The following is a 24,471-nucleotide window of genomic DNA, read 5'->3' as shown; positions in this document are numbered from 1 at the left end:
GGAGCACTGGTTGTCAGGATGGCGGTGTAGGGGAGTGGGGGGGGAGGGGGGGAGGTTTAGGGGGGGGGGGTCAGAGCCAACGCGCCTTCCAGGAGGTCAAAGGAAGACGTAGTTGTGGGAGTGAGGAAGATTTCCACCTTCTTATCATCACCATTATTATTATTATCATTATTATTCACGTTGGGTTGTCAAAGGCATTATATAAATGTTCTCCCCCCCACTTTATTGCTGTGGTGGGGAGGGGGTGTCCGCTATGGGCAAGCCCCAAGGCGCACGTGCCATGTAAGGTTGTGAGAGGCGGGCACTAAGGGCCAGGGGCCAGGCTGGCTTCTCCATGTGTGTGTGAAGAACTTTTGAAGGTGTTCTTGGAGGCTGGGGATTACTGCAGTACTGGCGGGCGGGCTCTTGGAGTCTCTTGTGTGTGGTGCTGAGAAACCCGTTGTTATCATCAGGTCCTGTTCTGTGAGGTGCTGAGAGACCCATTACCCATTCCCTGGTCCTGTTCTGTGAGGTGCTGAGAGACCCATTACCCATTCCCTGGTCCTGTTCTGTGTGGTGCTGAGAGACCCATTACCATCCTCAGGTCCTGTTCTGTGTGGTGCTGAGAGACCCATTACCATCCTCAGGTCCTGTTCTGTGTGGTGCTGAGAGACCCATCACCATCCTCAGCTTCTGTTCGGAGAGACATGGAGACAGGAGGGGGAGGGCGCCGTGGCTCTTCTGTACGGAGAGACTTGATGTTGTCTCATGTAAGGCTCTGTTGTCTCATGTAAGGCTCTGGTCGTCTGGTGAAGGCTCGGGCGGCCTTGCCAAGGCTCTCCCAGAGCTCTCAGGATTCCCAGGAGTTCACGTTTAGCCCTTCATACTTATCGTTACATCTACCTAAGGCTCAGCCAGGCTCGGCCATCATGACACACTCACATTCTTCTTGGAAAAAAAAAAAATTCTCTCTCTCTCTCGCTCTCTCTCTCGCTCTCTCTCTCTCTCTCTCTCTCTCTCTCTCGCTCTCTCTCTCTCTCTCTCTCTCTCTCTCTCTCTCTCTCCCGCTCTCCCGGAATATCGCAAAGGCTCCTAAAAAATTCAGCCAGACTTGGAGAGTCTGATCGCAACGCATTAAAGTCTCACTTAGGCTTGGAGGGGGAGGGAGGGGGGGTGGGGCAGCCTGGGTGGGGGGGGGACGGCTGGGGCTGGAGCAGCTTGGCGAAGCTGAACGGGTGAGGGGGGGGGGGGAGCGCCCCGGGGCCACAAGGGCGTATAAGCTCCTCCACGCAAAATCGATGCGATGAGAGAGAACAGTTGACGCCAGAGGCTGGGGGAGGCCCAGCTGGGAGCTGGGACCTGCCGCTGGGTGCTGGCTAGGACAGTGGGTCTTGATGCTGGCTGGGAGGTGGATCCTAGTTGCTGGCTTAGAAGAGGTCTGTATAATGGCTAGGAGTGGGTCCTGATGCTGGTTAGGTGCTGACCGGGAGAAGGTCTTTGTGTTGGCTAGGACTGGTTCTTGGTGCTAGCTAGGACTGGGTATTGGTATTAGCTAGGACTGTGTCTTGGTGCTGGTTAGGACTGGATCTTGGTTCTGGCTAGGTCTGGGTCTTGGTGCTAGCTAGGACTGGATCTTGGTTCTGGCTAGGACTGGGCCTTGGTTCTGGCTAGGACTGGTTCTTGATGTAGTCTTTTTTATTTTTTCCCTATCAAATTCGGCGTTAGTAAATTTATTCTCTGTGTGAATATTTTTTTTACTGGAATAGATGATAACTGACGTGTTCATTTATTAAAGAGATGTTGAATAACTTCCCAGGCGTCTCGGTAACTTAATATGTCCTTGCCGATCACTGTAACATCCGTCACGTCTTCTCTTGTAATTAAGGGAAGAATTGAGGAACGGAAAAATTCTGGGCAGCGAAATCCAACAAAGTCGGTGGTGATGTAATCTGCATGAGGGTTTTTTCTTTTCCCCAGTTGGCAAACCTACCGCGGGAATGGGCTAGCTAGGCTACAGCATGGCACACTGAGCAGTACAAGACGAACTAGGTTACAGCATCACTTACCAACAGCAGTACAAGACGAGCTAGGTTGCAGCATGGCACACTGAGAGCAGTACAAGACGAGCTAGGTTGCAGCATGGCACACCGAGAGCAGTACAAGACGAGCTAGGTTGCAGCATGGCACACTGAGAGCAGTACAAGACGAGCTAGGCTACAGCATGGCACACCGAGAGCAGTACAAGACGAGCTAGGTTGCAGCATGGCACACTGAGAGCAGTACAAGACGAGCTAGGTTGCAGCATGGCACACTGAGAGCAGTACAAGACGAGCTAGGCTACAGTATGGCACACCGAGAGCAGAACAAGACGAGCTAGGCTACAGCATGGCACACCGAGAGCAGTACAAGACGAGCTAGGCTACAGCATGGCACACCGAGAGCAGTACAAGACGAGCTAGGCCACAGCATGGCTTACCAACAGCAGTACAACACGAGCTAGGCTACAGCATGGCACACAGAGCAGTACAACACGAGCTAGGCTACAGCATAGCTCACCAAGAGCAGTACAAGACGAGCTAGGCTACAGCATGGCACACCGAGAGCAGTACAAGACGAGCTAGGCTACAGCATGGCACACCGAGAGCAGTACAAGACGAGCTAGGTTGCAGCATGGCACACTGAGAGCAGTACAAGACGAGCTAGGTTGCAGCATGGCACACTGAGAGCAGTACAAGACGAGCTAGGCTACAGCATGGCACACTGAGAGCAGTACAAGACGAGCTAGGTTACAGCATGGCACACCGAGAGCAGTACAAGACGAGCTAGGTTGCAGCATGGCACACTGAGAGCGGTACAAGACGAGCTAGGCTACAGCATGGCACACCGAGAGCAGTACAAGACGAGCTAGGTTGCAGCATGGCACACTGAGAGCGGTACAAGACGAGCTAGGCTACAGCATGGCACACCGAGAGCAGTACAAGACGAGCTAGGTTGCAGCATGGCACACTGAGAGCGGTACAAGACGAGCTAGGCTACAGCATGGCACACCGAGAGCAGTACAAGACGAGCTAGGTTGCAGCATGGCACACTGAGAGCGGTACAAGACGAGCTAGGCTACAGCATGGCACACCGTGAGCAGTACAAGACGAGCTAGGTTGCAGCATGGCACACTGAGAGCGGTACAAGACGAGCTAGGCTACAGCATGGCACACCGAGAGCAGTACAAGACGAGCTAGGCTACAGCATGGCACACCGAGAGCAGTACAAGACGAGCTAGGTTGCAGCATGGCACACTGAGAGCGGTACAAGACGAGCTAGGCTACAGCATGGCACACCGAGAGCAGTACAAGACGAGCTAGGTTGCAGCATGGCACACTGAGAGCGGTACAAGACGAGCTAGGCTACAGCATGGCACACCGAGAGCAGTACAAGACGAGCTAGGTTGCAGCATGGCACACTGAGAGCGGTACAAGACGAGCTAGGCTACAGCATGGCACACCGTGAGCAGTACAAGACGAGCTAGGTTGCAGCATGGCACACTGAGAGCGGTACAAGACGAGCTAGGCTACAGCATGGCACACCGAGAGCAGTACAAGACGAGCTAGGCTACAGCATGGCACACCGAGAGCAGTACAAGACGAGCTAGGTTGCAGCATGGCACACTGAGAGCGGTACAAGACGAGCTAGGCTACAGCATGGCACACTGAGAGCAGTACAAGACGAGCTAGGTTACAGCATGGCACACCGAGAGCAGTACAAGACGAGCTAGGCTACAGCATGGCTTACCAACAGCAGTACAACACGAGCTAGGTTACAGCATGGCACACTAAGAGCGGTACAAAACGAGCTAGGCTACAGCATGGCACACCGAGAGCTGTATGTGGCCTGAACAGCCATTAACTGACCTTAAAAACCAGTAGCCATTTCCATAAGCGAATAGATTCTCCCACAGATTGACACAAATGTCAAACGTAGACGATACTCATCTTGAAGATTAAATATTTTAAGAGAATATCGGGAAGATGAGGGGGGGGGGGTAGAGTAGAAGGGGAAATGGAAAAATCTATTGCAAAATTCAGATGCAGTACGGCATGTCGCAGCGGCTGATAAAAGCGGACACCCAGACGGGGGATAGGACGAGCGAAACGCTGAGAAATCAGCACAAGGTAGTGTTCACTGAGCCAACGATTCTTGTAGATAATCGACCCCATTTGACCTCTCAAACAGTGATATTCCACTCTCCTCCTCCTCTTCCTCTCACATCCGACATGATTCTCATCACTGATTTCACCTGGCCAACCATCGGACAGTGAGGGATGACGGGGGATCAGCGGGCGAGCGTGGGACAGCGTGTGGTAAGGTTTGGCTACTGACGCTCGTCACAGACCAAAATCTTGTGGTCGGGATGTTTGTTCTGTGACGACGGGTTTCGAAAAAATAAGAAATATTTTTGTGGAATTAAATCCTCATAAACTGTAGAGCTTAATGAAGGGATATATATGTAGAATCATTATAAAGAAATTTCCGTCTTTAGTGTATGGTACCTTTATCGCAAAACTGTGAGCAAAATATTTATTTTTTTTTTTTCGGAACTCTAGCAGACCGTGATCAGTGTTGCCAGCAGTATCAAAGCCAAATCGCTCTTAAATTCCAGGTAAACTTCGAGCTGAAAATGTCGTCACCTCTCCACGGTTTTACGACTTATTGCCGTGCGTGGCTCTTACCAAGAATGGCTGGGTAAAACCAGTTAGGTTTGTCCCGGTTGAGCGATGGGTCTGCGGGAGTTATTTACCAACCTAAGTATCAGCTGACACTTTTGGTGGGGAGCTACTGCCTCGACCTGACAATTTGCGCGGGAGAAAGTGAAGCCATGAAGGTAAATTATACCGCTTTTGTGATGGTGTTTAACATCCTTGAGGGCAACTGTTATGGCTGGTGTTTGATATTTGGTATATTTTCATTAGAAAGATTCAGTCTTTAATGACAGCTAACTTCGTTGTGTGGCGGATTTACAAAAGAATGAATATGATGGATGCAAGTTGAAGAAATTGGAAAACTTTGACAGAGATGTGTAGCGACGGGAGTGGCCATTATGCAGAAAAATGACGCAATACCAGGAAAGAATTACATCAAGGAGGATATGCAAGAGAAAGTATTAAAAAGAATGGCCTCGGGAATAAATAGTGCATTAACAACAGGAAAACTTTTAGACGGAAATAAATCTTCGCGGCAGAAGAAATAAATTGTGATGTGGAAGGATAAATCTGGAGGAAGTGAACGAATACATCTTGAAAGGGAAGAGAAAGAGGCTATGCAGTGTTTTGCCGTAAGTCCAGACACAGATAGAATTCATTATTTACCTTTAGTTCAACAGATGTCGAGTTTGCATGTCAAGAACTGTCATGCAACTTAAACATTTGTTGGAATAAACGTAAATTGTTAAGTCTCTGCCTAGGAGTCCGGACTTTTGAGACAACCTGTATTTGGCAACTGCTGGAGCGCAGGGAGACGTCGGCTGGCCGGCTCAGACGAAATTGAAACTGGAAACTGGAGTCGCTTCCAGGGCCCGTCCCTGGCCCTCCGCTGGAACTCTGCTGCAAACTGAATTTTTCACACCGGGACATGGAATCCTAATGCCTGGAACACTGGTGCCTGAAGGGCGAAAGATTTTATTTCAGACTGGAATTTGGATCGTAAAGACTGTTCCAGGAATTTTACAATTGAAGCCAAGATATCTTAGTGCTGGAACCATCGGAGATCTAGTGCCTGGACATGGAAAACAATCAGGATTTAAGTTGTAATTTCCTGCAAATTACTGAATTCACAAGACGGAAGGTGGAATTCCATTTTCAGGTCTTGCCGTCTCTTGAGATGGAACGTAGAACCCACAGGGCTGGAAGGCTTGGCACTACAGCAGAGAGAGACAGCAGCTGACCCATGATATAACCTGCTGGAACTTGGCACGCAGGCTGGAGGCTGCTGGGAGAGCTACAGAAGATTTGCCGATTTGGACATGGAATCTCCACTTGGAACAAGAAGTGTGGCTCTCCTTGGTATGGATGGCGGGCGGTATTTGGGGAGGAGGAGAGGAGGATGTTTAGCCCTAGCGACCGTAATATTGTCTTGGTCTCTCTGGACCCCCAGGGGTCTGCCCTGGTCTGAACCATTGCAGCCTGATGGACGTTTATTGAACAGAATGGAACACAAGTGTAACCTAAACTAACCTAACCTAACCTAACCTAACCTAGCGTAACCTAACCTAACCTAACCTAGCGTGAACACTTCAGATTGAACACTACTTCCTTCTAAAGCGTCCTTTCTGGATAGTCCAATAGCTTCACGTTTCTGAATGAGCGTTACGACGGGTAAAGCAAACCAAATCTGGCCACCATGGAAGGCTATGATTTAATGTTGTTTTTTTTTTTCCAATGTCGATCAACTGAGAATGGAAATGGCAGCTGCCGTTCAAGGCTACGATTTGGAAACAAATCACGCGGAAGAAAAGCCATTGTCGGTTCTGAATTTGCGCCGTTTCCTCAGATCTCCTTCCTGTGTACTGGGGCAAGTGCTGGAGCCCAGGAATTAAATTGGAACCTCAGGAAGTAGGGTCATCATCTTGCTATCCTGTCTGGGGAAACTGCAGCAGTAAAAGTCATTCGAGAATCAATCGAAGCGGGTCCTGATTGGACGCAGGAGGGATGGAGGTCAAATGAAAACCTGGGTTACCTTGAAGGCGTGTCCTGATTGGACGCAGGTAGGATGGAGGTCAAATGAGAACCTGGGATACCTTGAAGGCGTGTCCTGATTGGACGAAGGAAGGATGGAGGTCAAATGAGAACCTGGGATACCTTCGTGTCACCATTGAGTCAGAATCGTCAGGATGTCATGGATATGTGAAGGGAAGCCAGACACATCCACCAACTTGCCAGGAGCTGTGGAAATCACTGTGTGTTCACGACCACATGACCACGCACTCTACCACCACACTCCTGCACACGAACCCATGACCACACACACTACCACAACACTCCTGTACACGAACCCATGACCACACACACTACCACCACACTCCTGTACACGAACCCATGACCACACACACTACCACCACACTCCTGTACACGAACCCATGACCACACACACTACCACAACACTCCTGTACACGAACCCATGACCACACACTCTACCACCACACTCCTGTACACGAGCCCATGACCAGGCGCACTACCACCACACTCCTGTGCATTAACCTCATGACCACACACACTACCACCTCTCACTCAGAGGGCCGTGGTCGGTGTATCGTAGATAGATAGATAGACATGACAGTATCTAATTGCAGTGGATGAATATTCCATGATTCCCCCTCCCCTCGCCCCCAGCCATGTAGGAATGAGAGGGAAGAAGGCACAACAGATCCTTGAATGGCGGAAAATATTATTCGTCCCAATTGTTCCCGGGCGGCTCGTGCGGAAAGCAGTTCCCCCTCCCAGCGCGGGATTAGACAGGCTGGAGGCCCCGCTATGGCCGGGGGAATCACCCAGTCAAATGAGGATCGGTGTCTAGTCAGGTGAGAAGCTTTGTCGGGTCAAATGAGAATCTTCATAGAGTCGAGTGAGAATCATCGTCGAGGCAAATGAGAATCTTCAGAGAGCCAGAGGAGAATTCTTGTGGAGTCAGATGAGAAACCGTGTAGAGTCAAATGAGAATCCGTGTCCAGGTTACGTGAGATTTTTTATCGAATCACTGAGAATCCTTTAGTCACTTCAGAGTCTTTGTAGTGTCAAATGTGAATCCCTGATTAGTTATATAAGAAGTCATTGTCGAGTGAGAATCCCCGTCGAGTCAGTAAAGAATCCTTCCCAACAATTCTCGTCGAGTCAAATGAGACTTCTAGCCAAGTAGAATGAGATTTTCTAACTTGTTAAATGAGAGTCTTTGTCATGTCAATTGAGAATCCTCAAGTCAATTGAGAATCCTCGTCGAGTCAAAGGAGAATCCTCAAGTCAAATGAGAATCTACATAGAATCAAATAAGAATCCTCGTCAAGTCAAATGAGAAATCTTGTCGAGTCAACTGAGAGTTCTTGTCGATTCAAATAGCGTTTTGAGTTCAGGAATGAAAGAAGCTATGAAGGAAGTTTACCGAAGAAGGAAGCTGTTGAAAGGACCTGTGAATGCTCTGGTCATGAATTGAAAGAACTACCCTTTGAAAGATTTCATGTGTTTTAAACCTGGCGAGGAATGAAAGTGAGTTTATAAGACGTGAATGTGAATGAAGGGAGCTTGTAAAGGGTGGATGTGAATGAAGGGAGGTGATGGAAAGTAGTGTGTGTGTGTGTGTATGACGGAAGCTTATGAAAGTTAGATATGATAAAAGGAAGTTTTTCCAAGGCTTGTATGTGAATGAAGTAAGTTTTATCAGGCTCTCGCGTGAGTGAAGGGATTTTTTTTTTTTTTTTTTAGCAAGGTTTCGTGTGAATGAAGCGAGATGTATCAGTTTTATGTGAGTAGATGCGATTTTGTGTGAATGAACGGAATTTTTTTAAGGCTTTGAGTGGGCGATTTTTTTTCTTTAAGTAAATGATTTGAGCTTTTGAAAGGAATGGTTTTAAATGAACAAACCTATGAATGCATGAACTGAAAGAAGGAATCTGTGGAAAACTAAGTGAAGGGAGGATCTGAAAGGGGCATCTGTGTTGTGGGTAATGTGAATGAGGAATGAAGGCGAAGGCTGGTGTGAAAGAAGTGAGGTTTGTCGTGAATGAAAGTAGTTTTCCGAAGATAAGACTTAAAGTAAACATTGCCTCTGGCTCTTGCTCCGTAGCTTCCAAACTCTGGATAAAAAGCCAAATAGGAAACGTCTAATTAGAAGTAAAACTTTCAGAGATACGAGTTGGCTTAGAAACATCCCTGTAATTATTTTGATTATATCTTACACGAGCTCGGCGGTTAACTGAATTTTAGTGAGGCTGGCCGAGTATGCGAGAGAGATTCCTGGGCGGTTGGTTGGTTGGTGATAAATTACAGTCGTGTCTGGCAGGGTGACAAACGGGAGACACCAAGGGCCTTGGCAGTTCATAATTTCCTGCTTATCACCTCCTCGTCATAGACGCCGGGGGAGGTGAACCCTTCGTCGGGTGGGATCCGACCGGCTCTTGTTTTGACTTGGGGTCGAATGGCACAAAAGATATGAGTAAACGGTTCTAATGCGCTCTATTGATTTGATTGTTATCTCTGCTTAGAAAGCTTGGAATTGATATATTGCACTTGATCATCGAAATGAGAGTTAGGATTTAAGATTGCCGTCCCCGGATTTATTCTAGAACTTCCGCCCTTGTTACCTTAACGAGGCCGTTAGCTGGTCCCGGCATTCTTTTGTTTACTTGGTTGAAGATAAATCGTGTTCAGAAGTTAGTTGTACTTGGAAGGCGCTGAGATTAAATAAGGGGGTTGTCGACTTGTGTGAATGTTAGTTGGACATCAGACTCGCAAATACGACGGGATGCAGACTTGAGTTGGGAAGTGGGTCCAAAAGTTGCTGTCAAACCTGCAACGCAGACCGACGCCACACAGGCAGTGTTTTTTTCCCCAGGAATTGTTTCGAGTGCCATCTGTTGAGTGAACGGTAAATGAGGAATTGTTTAGAATGCCATCTGTTGAGTGAACAGCAAACAAGGAATAAGGAGTGTTTTTGTCTTAGAACATTATTTAGTGTACTGGGGTTGGTGGCTAATTCTTGAACCATTTCGTTTTCGTTTGAACGCTTAGTTAAGTCACTTCTTGAATACATGTGAAATTAGAGAATGATGAAGACCCAGGAGAGAGAGAGAGAGAGAGAGAGAGAGAGAGAGAGAGAGAGAGAGAGAGAGAGAGAGAGAGAGAGAGAGAGAGAGAGAATTGAAGAATGTGTCGTGTGAATTACATGTCAGGTGTTACGTGTGAGGTGGAAGGATTATATACGTTTGTGGACAGAATGCCAGCAGCCCACATGTGGGCGAGGCTTGAAGGATCAGACAGCCACCTGGGCCGAAGGAGTGAAACTCGGCAGCCACTGAGGTGGTGGCTCGCTGCGCAGCTGTCACTAACACCCACCCGGCAACCCCAGGCGGCGGGCAGTACAGGTGATATATCTTCCTGGTCGGTGGCTGCTCCCCCCGCCTACTGGGGAGAGAGAGAGAGAGAGAGAGAGAGAGAGAGAGAGAGAGAGAGAGAGAGAGAGAGAGAGAGAGAGAATTTTTTCCATGTGAATCCGGGAACCTACTTTTTGCAGACATGTAATTCATTTGGTAGCGAGAGTTTCTGTACGGGTTTTAAAAGAGAGCCATTGTGATGAATAATGTCAGCCGTGATTTATTCATTGACGCTTTTACCAGGAAATGGAAATGCTCTGATAACTCGATTTAAAAATCAAAATGGCACAGGTGTCATAGAAAATGCGATTGTGAGTGACATTATTGTAATTTTATGAATAATAGAATGTTGCACATTGGCGAAGATATTTCATTTTAAGTGTATCGTATTTCGTGTGTTCTGTGTAGTTGATTAACAGAAGGCGCACAGAATGAACTCTAGGTATCTAATGAAACACACGAACTTTGCAGGCATCTGTGGAACATAGATATATCATAAGTTGAAATGCCTTTCCTTGTAATGAGAACAATTGGGGTTTTCTGTTTGTGCCTGTATATATGATTATAAATAGTAATATTAATGATAATGATAATAATGATAGTAATAATAATAATAATGATAATAATTATAATAACAATAATAATAATATTATTATTATTATCATCATTATTATTATTATTATTATTATTATTATTATTAGTATTATTATTTAATTTGTTCATGGGTACTGCCATCCTAGCTAGCACCTCGCTTCCATAATGGCGCTAGTCAGTTCAGGAGCGTCGTCTCCACGTTACAGACATCGCCTTCCATCTTTACTTCTTTCACATCTAAAGATCAGATCAGAAGCCATACCAGTCCGTCAGTCCCAAGCGTCGTACCGTAATGCTCAAGGGTCGTACCGATGTTGTGCCACGGGGGTTATGGTCTGAAATGTATTGCGACATTCCCTCTTCATGAATACCTGGAGGGGTCTTCACCTCCGCAGCCCGGGCTGGGCCCAGGCTGTTGGGTTGGGTCATTGGTCAACCAAGCTGTTTGAAAGCCGCAGCCTTCCTTCAGGCCCACTTAACCCCACCCACACACACACAGAGCCTGGCTGTTCGGGTACAGTGTAGGTTGCCATCCAGTGCATTCCTCTTGTTCCTGCATGCCATGTTGTATCTAATGGTAGCTGACACAAACTGGTGACTGTGATGTAACCTGGTTATGTCACGACCCGGGCAAGACGACTTCCAGTCATGGAAGTCAGGCTATGTATTAAGTAAGAGCAATGGACGCTAAAACGTCCCTTCTTCGGTCATAATTCAAAAATTGTCGCTTCCTTGAAGTATATAATACAGAATATAGTTCACTGCGTTTTCATATATATATATATATATATATATATATATATATATATGTGTGTGTGTGTGTGTGTGTGTGTGTGTGTACTGGAAAGGATCACAGTTTTTCGCGTGATCAAGTATATTCTTATGAGTCCACGGAGAAAATGAAACACGATAAGTTCCCTGGTGCACTTTCGTGTAAGAATCACATCATCAGGGGAGACACAAGAGATAAATATAACAGTCATTTGATATACAACGAAGAGACGTAGCTAGGACGCCATTTGGTAAACATGAGATTGTCCAAGACAGACATCAAGCGTGTCATGAACTTATAATGTGGACAAGAAGGTGAATTGTTTACAAATTTTATCAACAATAGAGTTATCCAATTTGTGTAGACCATCACTAATATTAAGATAATAATTCTTTGTGCATTCAATGATAGAAGATTCAATGATACTTCTCGTGGTACTGGAGTTAGGGTTAATAACTGAAATGGCATTACATTATTAAACCGCATTAGCGAGGTAGCGCTAAGAACAGAGGACTGAGCTTTTGAGGGAATATCCTCAATTGGCTCCCTCGTCTGTTCCTTCTTTAGGAAAACTAAAAAACGAGGGGAGGATTTCCAGCCCCCCGCTCCCTTCCCTTTTAGTCACCTCCTACGACGCGCAGGGAATACGTGGGAAGTATTCTTTCTCCCCTATCCCCAGGGATAATATATATATATATATATATATATATATATATATATATATATATATATATATATATATATATATTAAAAAAGGGGGTGACTGTATTGTTGACTGGTTGGTAAGGTTATTTAATGTATGTATGACTCATGGTGAGGTGCCTGAGGATTGGCGGAATGCGTGCATAGTGCCATTGTACAAAGGCAAAGGGGATAAGAGTGAGTGCTCAAATTACAGAGGTATAAGTTTGTTGAGTATTCCTGGTAAATTATATGGGAGGGTATTGATTGAGAGGGTGAAGGCATGTACAGAGCATCAGATTGGGGAAGAGCAGTGCGGTTTCAGAAGTGGTAGAGGATGTGTGGATCAGGTGTTTGCTTTGAAGAATGTATGTGAGAAATACTTAGAAAAGCAAATGGATTTGTATGTAGCATTTATGGATCTGGAGAAGGCATATGATAGAGTTGATAGAGATGCTCTGTGGAAGGTATTAAGAATATATGGTGTGGGAGGCAAGTTGTTAGAAGCAGTGAAAAGTTTTTATCGAGGATGTAAGGCATGTGTACGTGTAGGAAGAGAGGAAAGTGATTGGTTCTCAGTGAATGTAGGTTTGCGGCAGGGGTGTGTGATGTCTCCATGGTTGTTTAATTTGTTTATGGATGGGGTTGTTAGGGAGGTAAATGCAAGAGTCCTGGAAAGAGGGGCAAGTATGAAGTCTGTTGGGGATGAGAGAGCTTGGGAAGTGAGTCAGTTGTTGTTCGCTGATGATACAGCGCTGGTGGCTGATTCATGTGAGAAACTGCAGAAGCTGGTGACTGAGTTTGGTAAAGTGTGTGGAAGAAGAAAGTTAAGAGTAAATGTGAATAAGAGCAAGGTTATTAGGTACAGTAGGGTTGAGGTTCAAGTCAATTGGGAGGTGAGTTTGAATGGAGAAAAACTGGAGGAAGTGAAGTGTTTTAGATATCTGGGAGTGGATCTGTCAGCGGATGGAACCATGGAAGCGGAAGTGGATCATAGGGTGGGGGAGGGGGCGAAAATTTTGGGAGCCTTGAAAAATGTGTGGAAGTCGAGAACATTATCTCGGAAAGCAAAAATGGGTATGTTTGAAGGAATAGTGGTTCCAACAATGCTGTATGGTTGCGAGGCGTGGGCTATGGATAGAGTTGTGCGCAGGAGGATGGATGTGCTGGAAATGAGATGTTTGAGGACAATGTGTGGTGTGAGGTGGTTTGATCGAGTAAGTAACGTAAGGGTAAGAGAGATGTGTGGAAATAAAAAGAGCGTGGTTGAGAGAGCAGAAGAGGGTGTTTTGAAATGGTTTGGGCACATGGAGAGAATGAGTGAGGAAAGATTGACCAAGAGGATATATGTGTCGGAGGTGGAGGGAACGAGGAGAAGAGGGAGACCAAATTGGAGGTGGAAAGATGGAGTGAAAAAGATTCTGTGTGATCGGGGCCTGAACATGCAGGAGGGTGAAAGGAGGGCAAGGAATAGAGTGAATTGGAGCGATGTGGTATACAGGGGTTGACGTGCTGTCAGTGGATTGAATCAAGGCATGTGAAGCGTCTGGGGTAAACCATGGAAAGCTGTGTAGGTATGTATATTTGCGTGTGTGGACGTGTGTATGTACATGTGTATGGGGGGGGGGGTTGGGCCATTTCTTTCGTCTGTTTCCTTGCGCTACCTCGCAAACGCGGGAGACAGCGACAAAGTATAAAAAAAAAAAAAAAAATATATATATATATATATATATATATATATATTTTTATTATACTTTGTCGCTGTCTCCCGCGTTTGCGAGGTAGCGCAAGGAAACAGACGAAAGAAATGCCCCCCCCCCCCCATACACATGTATATACATACGTCCACACACGCAAATATACATACCTACACAGCTTTCCATGGTTTACCCCAGACGCTTCACATGCCTTGATTCAATCCACTGACAGCACGTCAACCCCGGTATACCACATCGCTCCAATTCACTCTATTCCTTGCCCTCTTTTCACCCTCCTGCATGTTCAGGCCCCGATCACACAAAATCTTTTTCACTCCATCTTTCCACCTCCAATTTGGTCTCCCTCTTCTCCTCGTTCCCTCCACCTCCGACACATATATCCTCTTGGTCAATCTTTCCTCACTCATTCTCTCCATGTGCCCAAACCACTTCAAAACACCCTCTTCTGCTCTCTCAACCACGCTCTTTTTATTTCCACACATCTCTCTTACCCTTACGTTACTCACTCGATCAAACCACCTCACACCACACATTGTCCTTAAACATCTCATTTCCAGCACATCCATCCTCCTGCGCACAACTCTATCCATAGCCCACGCCTCGCAACCATACAACATTGTTGGAACCACTATTCCTTCAAACATACCCATTTTTGCTTTCCGAGATAATGTTCTCGACTTCCACACATTCTTCAAGGCCCCCAGAATTTTCGCCCCCTCCCCCACCCTATGATCCACTTCCGCTTCTATGGTTCCATCCGCTGCCAGATCCACTCCCAGATATCTAAAACACTTCACTTCCTCCAGTTTTTCTCCATTCAAACTCACCTCCCAATTGACTTGACCCTCAACCCTACTGTATCTAATAACCTTGCTCTTATTCACATTTACTGTTAACTTTCTTCTTCCACACACTTTACCAAACTCAGTCACCAGCTTCTGCAGTTTCTCACATGAATCAGCCACCAGCGCTGTATCATCAGCGAACAACAACTGACTCACTTCCCAAGCTCTCTCATCCCCAACAGACTTCATACTTGCCCCTCTTTCCAAAACTCTTGCATTTACCTCCCTAACAACCCCATCCATAAACAAATTAAACAACCATGGAGACATCACACACCCCTGCCGCAAACCTACATTCACTGAGAACCAATCACTTTCCTCTCTTCCTACACGTACACATGCCTTACATCCTCGATAAAAACTTTTCACTGCTTCTAACAACTTGCCTCCCACACCATATATTCTTAATACCTTTCACAGAGCATCTCTATCAACTCTATCATATATATATATATATATATATATATATATATATATATATATATATATATATATATACACACACACCTGTGGATAGGGGAGAAAGAATACTTCCCACGCATTCCCCCACTTGTCGTAGAGGGCGACTAAAGGGGACGGGAGCGGGGGACTAGAAACACTCCCCTCCTTGTATTTTAACTTTCTAAAAGGGGAAACAGAAGGAGTCATGTGGGGAGTGCTCATCCTCCTCGAAGGCTCAGATTGGGGTGTCTAGATGTGTGTGGATGCAACCAAGATGGAAAAAAGGAGAGATAGGTAGTATGTTTGAGGAAAGGAACCTGGATGTTTTGGCTCTGAGTGAAACGAAGCTCAAGGGTAAAGGGGAAGAGTGGTTTGGGAATGTCTTGGGAGTAAAGTCAAGGGTTGGTGAGAGGACAAGAGCAAGGGAAGGAGTAGCACTACTCCTGAAACAGGAGTTGTGGGAGTATGTATTACAGTGCAAGAAAGTAAACTCTAGATTGATATGGGTAAAACTGAAAGTGGATGGAGAGAGATAGGCGATTATTGGTGCTATGCGCCTTGTCATGAGAAGAAAGATCATGAGAGGCAAGTGTTTTGGGAGCAGCTGAGTGATTGTGTTAGCAGTTTTGATGCACGAGACCGGGTTATAATGATGGATGATTTGAATGCAAAGGTAAGTAATGTGGCAGTTGAAGGAATAATTGGTGTACATGGGGTGTTCAGTGTTGTAAATGGAAATGGTGAAGAGCTTGTAGATTTGTGTGCTGAAAAAGGACTGTTGATTGAGAATACCTGGTTCAAAAATAGAAATATAAGTATACGTATGTAAGTAGGAGAGATGGCCAGAGAGCTTTATTAGATTACGTGTTAATTGATAGGCTCTTGAAAGAGAGACATTTGGATGTTAATGTGCTGAGAAGGGCAACTGGAGGGATGTCTGATCATTATCTTGTGGAGGCGAAGATGAAGATTTGTAGAGGTTTTCAGAAAAGAAGGGAGAGTGTTGGGGTGAAGAGATTGGTGAGAGTAAGTGAGCTTGGGAAGGAGACTTGTGTGAGGAAGTACCGTGAGCGATTGAGTGCAGAATGGAAAAAGGTGAAAGCAAAGGACGTAAGGGGAGTGGGGGAGGAATGGGATGTATTTAGGGAAGCAGTGATGGCTTGGTGTGTTGAAAAGGTTTGGACATATGGAGAGAATGAGTGAGGAAAGATTGACAAAGAGGATATATGTCAGAGGTGGAGGGAAGAAGGAGAAGTGAAAGACCAAATTGGAGATGGGAAGATGGAGTGAAATAGATTTTGAGCGATCGGAGCTTGAATATACAGGAGGGTGAAAGACATGCAAGGAGTAGAGTGAATTGGAACGATGTGGTATACCGGGGTCGACTTGCTGTCAGTGGATTGAACCTGGGCCTGTGAAGCGTCTTGTGTAAACCATGGAAAGTTTTGCGGGGCCTGGATGTGGAAAGGGAGCTGTGGTTTCGGTGCATTACACATGACAGCTGGAGACTGCGTGTGAACGAATGTGGCCTTTTTTGTCTTTTCATAGAGCTACCTCGCGCGCGTGGGGGGAATGCTATTTTGTGTGGTGGGGTAGATATTTACATGTGTATATATGTATATGTTTGTGTATGTATATGTATGTGTACGTGGAAAAGTATATGTATGTATATGTGCGTGTGTGGGCGTTTATGTATATACATGTGTATGTGGGTGGGTTGGACCATTCCTCGTCTGTTTCCTTGCGCTACTTCGCTAACGCGGGAGACGGCGGTTAAGTATTATAAAAGAAAATAGTGTTTTGTTAGTGATAAAGGAATGTTCTGTTTTTTCTTATTTTCTTCACTGGTCGTTGCTAAAACAATGAGCTTAGATAATATCTGTTCACCGGATGGTAAAAATGGAAGCTTTTGTGATAGTTTAACTCAACATTACCCAATCTAAGCCTCCCCAGCAGAGGTCGTCCAAGGCGTCACCATTTTCCACAAACCTTACTTAAGTTGAAAGACAAATGTTGATGCTCAGAGCAACTCCTCTCTTTGTTACCATTTCTTTTCTTTTTTTTTATCCAGTAGTGAAACCAAAAAAATTAATTGTTAGAACTTATGTAATTCCCTTGAAGTAAATCTGTACGCATGTAAACCTTGAAATATATGTAGAAGTATATATATCTACAGCTGGAGTGAGATTTATTATTCTTGAACTGTTAATGACACGAATTAGGAATACTAATTCCTTATTCTTGCTGGGCCTTAATAGTCTTTAGCGTCTTTTTTAAGGATTTTTCCCCTTGAATGGACGTTTCTTGCCAAACTTGTTGGAAAAAGTGATTCCCTCTAACCAGTTGCACGGGGAAATTGAAGTTTCCGAGATTCGTAGTGTTATCACATTCATTGGTTGTCTGGAAAAAGAAAAACTAGTTTCCAAAGTACTTTACGTATGGTTATTTTCCTTAAATTTAGCTGGCGATAACAGCATATTTTTGTCGACCAAGAAATGTCTGTTTCAGTATGTACAAGTTCCTAAGTCTCCGTCCTTTTTCCACCATATTTCGTCCTCAGTAAAGGCACCAAAATAAGTCATTGTATCACATGAGTTACTACATGGCCGAGCCTTTGTCTTTTATCATGTCTGTGAAACTAGACAACACAATTAATTACATGGATGCTGTACACGCTGAGCTCTTTCCCAAGTGACCACAGAGTACAAGTCGTCCCTGCACGGGATTTGGGTTTGTGTAATTCATTGTACCGTTTAAATTCCAGGGAGGAAAAATAATCCCTGATGGTTTTGTAACTTTCACCACAAAATGTTGAGGGAAGTAATTTGGTTGCGCCATGTAAATTCTGCACAAATGATGCTGAATGATTTTGTGTTTTAGAATTCGTTTATTCTTCGCCTGTTTCATAAAGGCATTTGTCATATATGGTTATAATTTTTTTCTTTGTGTGTGTATCTCGGTTGATTATCATAATGGTAATAAATTTATTCTTCGTCTTAGCGTCGTAAAGGAGTCTTTTATAATATGATAATCAATTTATTCCTTGTTAGACTAGCAAAGATATTTATTACAGTAACGTGATCAGTTTATTTTCCGTTCCAGTTCATAAGATACCATCATGAGACTCTGGCGTAGAATAAACTGATTACCATCTTATGACAAACATGGTAATTAGTTTATTCCATCTGAATCTCATAAGGTTTATTACACTAACATGGTAATCAATTTAGTCTTCGCCAGAGTCTCATGAAGGTATCTTAAAATTGGTAATCAAGTTATTCCGTCTTAATCTCGTTAGTATCCAATTATAACATGGTCATTATTGATATACCAGTAGAAATTCAGATACACTGTAATACAGTTGTAGATATGCCCGAAATATGTATAAAACAGGTAGACTGTAATGAAGTTGCTAATTTGTTTTCAGTGAAATATATTTGAAGCAAATGCCTATCTCACAATGTAGGGAGTGACGTAGATTTGAGATGGTATCATAAAGCAGGCTCTGGAAAGGTGTCCTTGAGAACACACTTGGTCCTAGAACCGTTAAGAGAAGGTTTAAAGTGTGAGATGTGCTATAAATGATGAAACTAGCTCGATATGAACACCAGGGGTGTGGAGAACCAGCAGGACACCAGGGGTGTGGAGAACCAGCAGAACACCAGGGGTGTGGAGAACCAGCAGGGCACCAGGGGTGTGGAGAACCAGCAGGACACCAGGGATGTGGAGAACCAGCAGGGGTTAGTAACCTCACCTGCCCCCCAACCAAATCCCTCTCCCTCCTTTCCATGGGAGGGGGCCCCTGACGATTTTTCTTTTTTCCTAACATTTATAAGAACTTTCTGGTGAGGAGATTCCTGATTAGGACGGCATCTGGTTCACAAACAAATCCAGATGCAATAAGTGTCTGGTTTGACGATGATTTCCCGCTGTACAATTATAGAATACCCCAATCCCTGGGGAGAGGAGGCCCTGGAGAACATAGTAGACTCGGCCATGATAGATTTAAAATGTTCATGTTGTTGCTTCTTAATGTGTGCGTTCCCTGGATGGGAAACCTTGATCCATTGGATTTAACAGTTAAACAATAGTGTACTTCGCTGTATGGCTAAATCTGGAGATTTGTAAACTGTGTATATAAAAGGAATAGAAAGACATGGGAAAGTAGCTCTTGTATGTGAAGGTGCTTACAGTAAAATCAGGTGTCACAGCTGCTGAGAAATCAGGTTATGTGACCCAGTGAAATCAATGGATGCTATAAATGGTTATAAATGCTTATGGACTCTTTGATAGCATGTTCCTACTGTATAACTGGATTGTAGGATACTTACGTAAGTGACTGAGTTTTTATCAATGATATAAAGGCAGTGAAACAAGTATTTGGTAAGAAAATATATAGGGAAAGATGTGAGTGTTTATATATTCATGCATAATGTACTTTATTTGGATGTAGCTTTATTTAGCACTGTAAATATGTTCATTTGTTTATAAGTCAGAATGAAAACTAACAAAATTTGGCCTCAAGATGGCAAGCTGTTGATGCGTGCAGCATATGAACACATTCTACAGCTTGCCTAATGTTTCACGGATCCTATTGACTATCTTTGAGTCTTGCATGAGTACTTGGGAACTATTATAAAAGTTAAAAAAAAAATCATGGTTTTCCAATATCTATGGTAATTATAAATTATCCTCTAGGAAAGTTCCTTGTAACAACCTATTCAGAGGTGTAATTTTAGATGAATTTTGATTTGTGTTAGAGGCAAAAGACTGCCATCATTCATGTTGTGTGCTAAGTTCTGTAATTGACAGCATTATAGACAGCAATAAACATTGAACACTTTATATTTCAGAGAGGACGTGCAAGCAGACAGAGTTCCGATGTGGTGATGGCAAGTGCATCCCTGACCGATGGCTGTGTGACTCTGAACCAGACTGTAGTGATGGCTCTGATGAAGACCTCAAACACTGTTGTTAGTCTCCACCCCCACTGTTGTTTCATTTTAAAAGCTTGAACCTTCAAATTCAAAGCTCATTGCGAGACCATATGCCAAACCTCCTAAACAAGCAGCATCCTTTTATTTCTAACTGGATTTCCATGCTTCAAACAATGTTATGGAAGAATGAGCAACATTTTGTGTAGACCGTACATCTTATCCAGTTATGAATGCAGTACTGATGCCTCTTTTTATTATTCTGTCAGTCAAATTGCATGTAGGTAATTGCATGACAGTAACAAGTATTTGTCGCAGTGGGACAAACCCACTTTCTAAGAGTGTTGTTGGGATAAGATTTAACATTTAGTGGATGTGATATACAACTGTCATATATAAGCAAATGCTCATAAGAAAAATATGAGTATAAGTATTGTCATAAATCTATTCATTAGTTATCGTAAACATCTAAGTTCTGGTAGTAGTATGCATGATGGTACAAGATATGATGCTTGGTGTATATAGTATTATAGAGCAATCACTTACAAACAAATTAACTTAAAAAGAAAGTAAGACCAAAGCAACTTTCCAAATCTATAATTATCGCAAACGTATATGTGCAGCTGACTGACATGCCTCATTTGTCTTGAAGTACCCAGATCATTATAAGCATGACCTGTCCACCATAGAGTCTCTAGGGCAACCAGAGAATTTTAGAAATGTACTGACAGCACACACAAGAAACTTACTTTCTTTTTTTCAACCTATAATTTTTGAGTTTTCACAAGCTTAGTTGAACTTGCGCTGGTGGAAAGTTAATTTTGATTGGCTGATAAACTAGAAATTTTCCACATATGCTTACAATGTATCATAAAGAAGTCTTAGTAGTCAGGCACATATAGAGGGGCTTATTTGATTTCAGTAAAAAATTAGTCTAAGTCTTACATGACATGATGGAGTCATCTAGGAAGATAAATAACCTAAAACCTGAGCATCACACTGTAATACTGCAGACATTTAAACATCATACACAGATCACAAATAAATTGTACTGCAGACTGGCATGAATAATTGATATCATCCTTGTTATGCATCATTGTAGAGAGATTGAGAATTCACTTTCAGCAGGAATTGTTTAGGTTGGAACACAGTTAATTTAAGTCATGCATTCTAAAAACCCACCCACTTTAGTCAGTACCTCCACTAAAGTTCCCACCAAACCACTGCTTGATGAAAGTAAACACTGAAATCTAAGATACAAATTTTATACCAGTGAGAAGAGGAAAATATTATAGAACAAATTGGAGAGTGCTAGTGTTAATTCTGATGGATAATACAGGTACTTGGTGTAATGCCTTTCATTATATACTACAGTTAGAAGCCTATAATGGATTGAATGTCAGAGATGTAGATAGATATAATGGATGAAGAGATTGAGATATTTGAGGATAATATTTGGTGTGACGTGGTTTGATGAAGTAAGTAATGAAAAGGTAAGAGAGATGTGTGGAAACAAAAAGTGTGTGGTCGAGAGAGCAGAAGAGGCTGTGTTGAAATGGTTTGGACATATGGAGAGAATGAGTTAAGAAAGGTTGACAGAGAGAATATACATGTCAGAGGTGGAGTGAACGAGAAGTGGGAGACCAAATTGGAGGTGAAAGGATGGAGTGAAAAAGATTTTAAACAATCGGGTCCTGAACATATAGCAGGGTGAGAGATGTGCAAGGAATAGTGAATTGGAACGATATGGTATACCGGGGTCAACGTGCTGTCAGTGGACTGAACCAGGGTATGTGAAACGTGCGGTGAAAGCCATGGATATGGCCTGGATATGGATAGGGAGATGTGGTTTTGGCACATTACACATGACAGCAAAAGACTGAGTGTGAACAAATGTGGCCTTTTTTGTGTGTTTTTCTGGTGCTACCTTGCTGAAGCAGGGGATAGCAATACTGTTTCCTGTGGGGCAAAGTAGGGCCAGGAATGGATGAAGGCAAGTAAGTATGAGTATGTATGTGTGTGTATATATGTGTATGTGTATGTACATATGTTGATATGTATATCATATGTTTATGGTCATTTATGTATATATATATATATGTGCATATGAGTGGATGGGCCATTCTTTGTCTGTTTGCTGGCACTACCTCACTGATGTGGGAAATGGCATTATACATTAATTACTGGTTAGTGCTTAGTTATTGTCATGGATGATTAATAGAGTAGCCATAGAATACAAGAACAGCTGGACCATTGTAATCCAAACCCATGATAGTTTAAAATAGTCATTGCTTACTGAAACTTGGCTAAATCATCAATTTCCTTTTTCTCTTCCAGCACTTTCATTCCTTTCCTTTCTCTGTATTTGCAAGAAAGATTTGGAAACTTTGTATACACCCAGCAGTATCATCCAATTTTACCTGGAGACTTGTATGTATGTCAGGCACTATGTAGAGCAATGAGTATGTTGATAGTGTTTAAAGGATCCTTTACCGTACATTGTCGGAGCCTGAACACCATACCATAGATGAGTGAAGCCTTTTGGTCATGCGCTCACATTTCACTTCATGGAAAGTGGATCTGATGTTTAGGAGGAACTGGCATTGAATAGCATAAGATTAGTCTGCAAAATCTATTAATGGGGATGTTAATTTAAGATGGAAACAGTCTAAGTTTTTTGACATCTGAAATATTATTGTGTGTTATATTTAAGAATTTTGGTAATTACAAGTTTACATTTCAAAGAAAGATCTAGGTAATTTGTTTATGATTCTATTACAGTAAATTATTTGGGATCTTTACCAATGTTCTTCAATGTGTCAAGTGAATTTTTGAGGAGGAATATTTTTCTGCTTCTCTGTTAACTGTTGAAATTTCACAGATTATCTATTCATTTATTGAATTCAGAATGATTAGAGATTATCTTTGCTCATTCTTTTATAATGAATTTCAGTTTCAGAGACCTTTTGTTTCCAGAGTGATTTACGATTGAAATTATTCTCAACAAGAACATGTTTTAAAGTATTATTCCCATACATGTAATTTTATACTCCCCCTGTTGATTGTCACCATGTGATGTTAGCCTTTTACCCAGAACTTCAAAACTTTATCACATACAATAACTTTTTATGTAGTATCTGTGGCACAAGATACTCTTTTAGTCTTAGAATATTTTGTATAGAATTGTTTAGTAACGTTTGATTACACATGACCCTTGGTCTCCAAAAATCAATTTTGTAGAGATCTGTATGTGGTATGTATGGTGTAAGTTTGGTCAATATTCATTTTCCTACTCATGCTGTACTTCCATTATCCTGACCTTTGTTTTCAGCTTTCTCTGCCCCAACCATCTGTGTATTAAAAGTTAAGATGACTTCTCACAACCCTCTCTTTCTCCTACCTTGTTTCAAAATTCCTCCTGGCTATCATCTACTTCCACATGTTTTGATATATAAGTCAAATGATGTTGCATGCTGCAGCTCTCCTCCTGTTCTGCTGATTTTCAGTAGCTCCCAAAATGCATTCAGTTTTACAGTATTGTATGTTTTTCTAGATCCATGAATGCAGAAAACAGTGTTCTTATTTCTCCTGTATACTTTTTTGCAATAGTCTCTCCAGATAAAGTTTTGAAGATCATATCATCTACCTTTTCTAATCTCTTATTCTTCTCTTACTGTGCACTCAGTTGTCATAGAACTCTCACAACTATTCTATCCAGTCACCCAGTGATGAGATATCATGTACACAAGTATGTATAAACAGTGGTAGCATGTAGTTCAGAAGACCACGTGACCTTAACCTTTGACACCCCCCCCATCTATGAAAATTTAATCACATGTAGAACATTGTGCTCAGCATCTGTGATACAAGCTTGTTCCAAATACACTTGATCAAAAAAATTGGGATGGCTGCACACGTGGATGGACTGATGCCAGCTAACATCCCCCCCCTCAATTTTCAGTAGTGGCAAATTGATTATATATTATAACTATTATCCTTTAATGAAGATAGATAAATTTTACTTTGTGAAATTAATAAGTATTTTGAAATAGTATACAAATTAGAGACTCATCAGTTTAGTCAGGTATGTGTACGTGACTCTACTCTGCTCCTGTACACACACAGTGGTATATAAATGCGAAGCTGGTGACGCTGAACGGTGGAAGTGTGGTACGGGAATGTGCATTCCCATATTCTGGCTCTGTGATGATGAGGTAGACTGTGATGATAGGTCAGATGAGGTCAACTGCCACAGTAAGTCACCCTCCTCTTAGCAATAAGCCTTTGTGTGTGGTTAGAGGAGCGTATGCTTGATCATGGTGTGTTGCATTTAACCTGTTCTGTAAGGAGCAGTTTACTACTTGTTTCTGTAACTGTA

At 43.2% G+C, this 24,471-nt stretch overlaps 1 protein-coding gene across 5 annotated transcripts in view; it reads left to right on the top strand.

The window, feature by feature from the left end:
- The window catches only part of LOC139751618 (low-density lipoprotein receptor-like), a 506,290-nt gene that overhangs the window by 278,815 nt on the left and 203,004 nt on the right, over window positions 1-24,471 (top strand). For 3 of the 5 annotated variants that reach the window (XM_071667236.1, XM_071667235.1, XM_071667239.1), the window contains exon 2: window positions 20,013-20,132. In XM_071667236.1, coding sequence (XP_071523337.1) covers window positions 20,013-20,132 — 120 coding nt within the window. Of the gene's footprint in view, window positions 1-20,012; window positions 20,133-24,218; window positions 24,348-24,471 lie in introns of all 5 variants that reach the window. The other 2 variants (XM_071667237.1, XM_071667240.1) reach the window with 1 other exon arrangement.

This window comes from Panulirus ornatus, chromosome 11 (genome assembly GCF_036320965.1).
Source record: "Panulirus ornatus isolate Po-2019 chromosome 11, ASM3632096v1, whole genome shotgun sequence".
NCBI lineage: Eukaryota > Metazoa > Arthropoda > Malacostraca > Decapoda > Palinuridae > Panulirus > Panulirus ornatus.
This window is presented reverse-complemented; position numbering and strand designations above follow the sequence as displayed.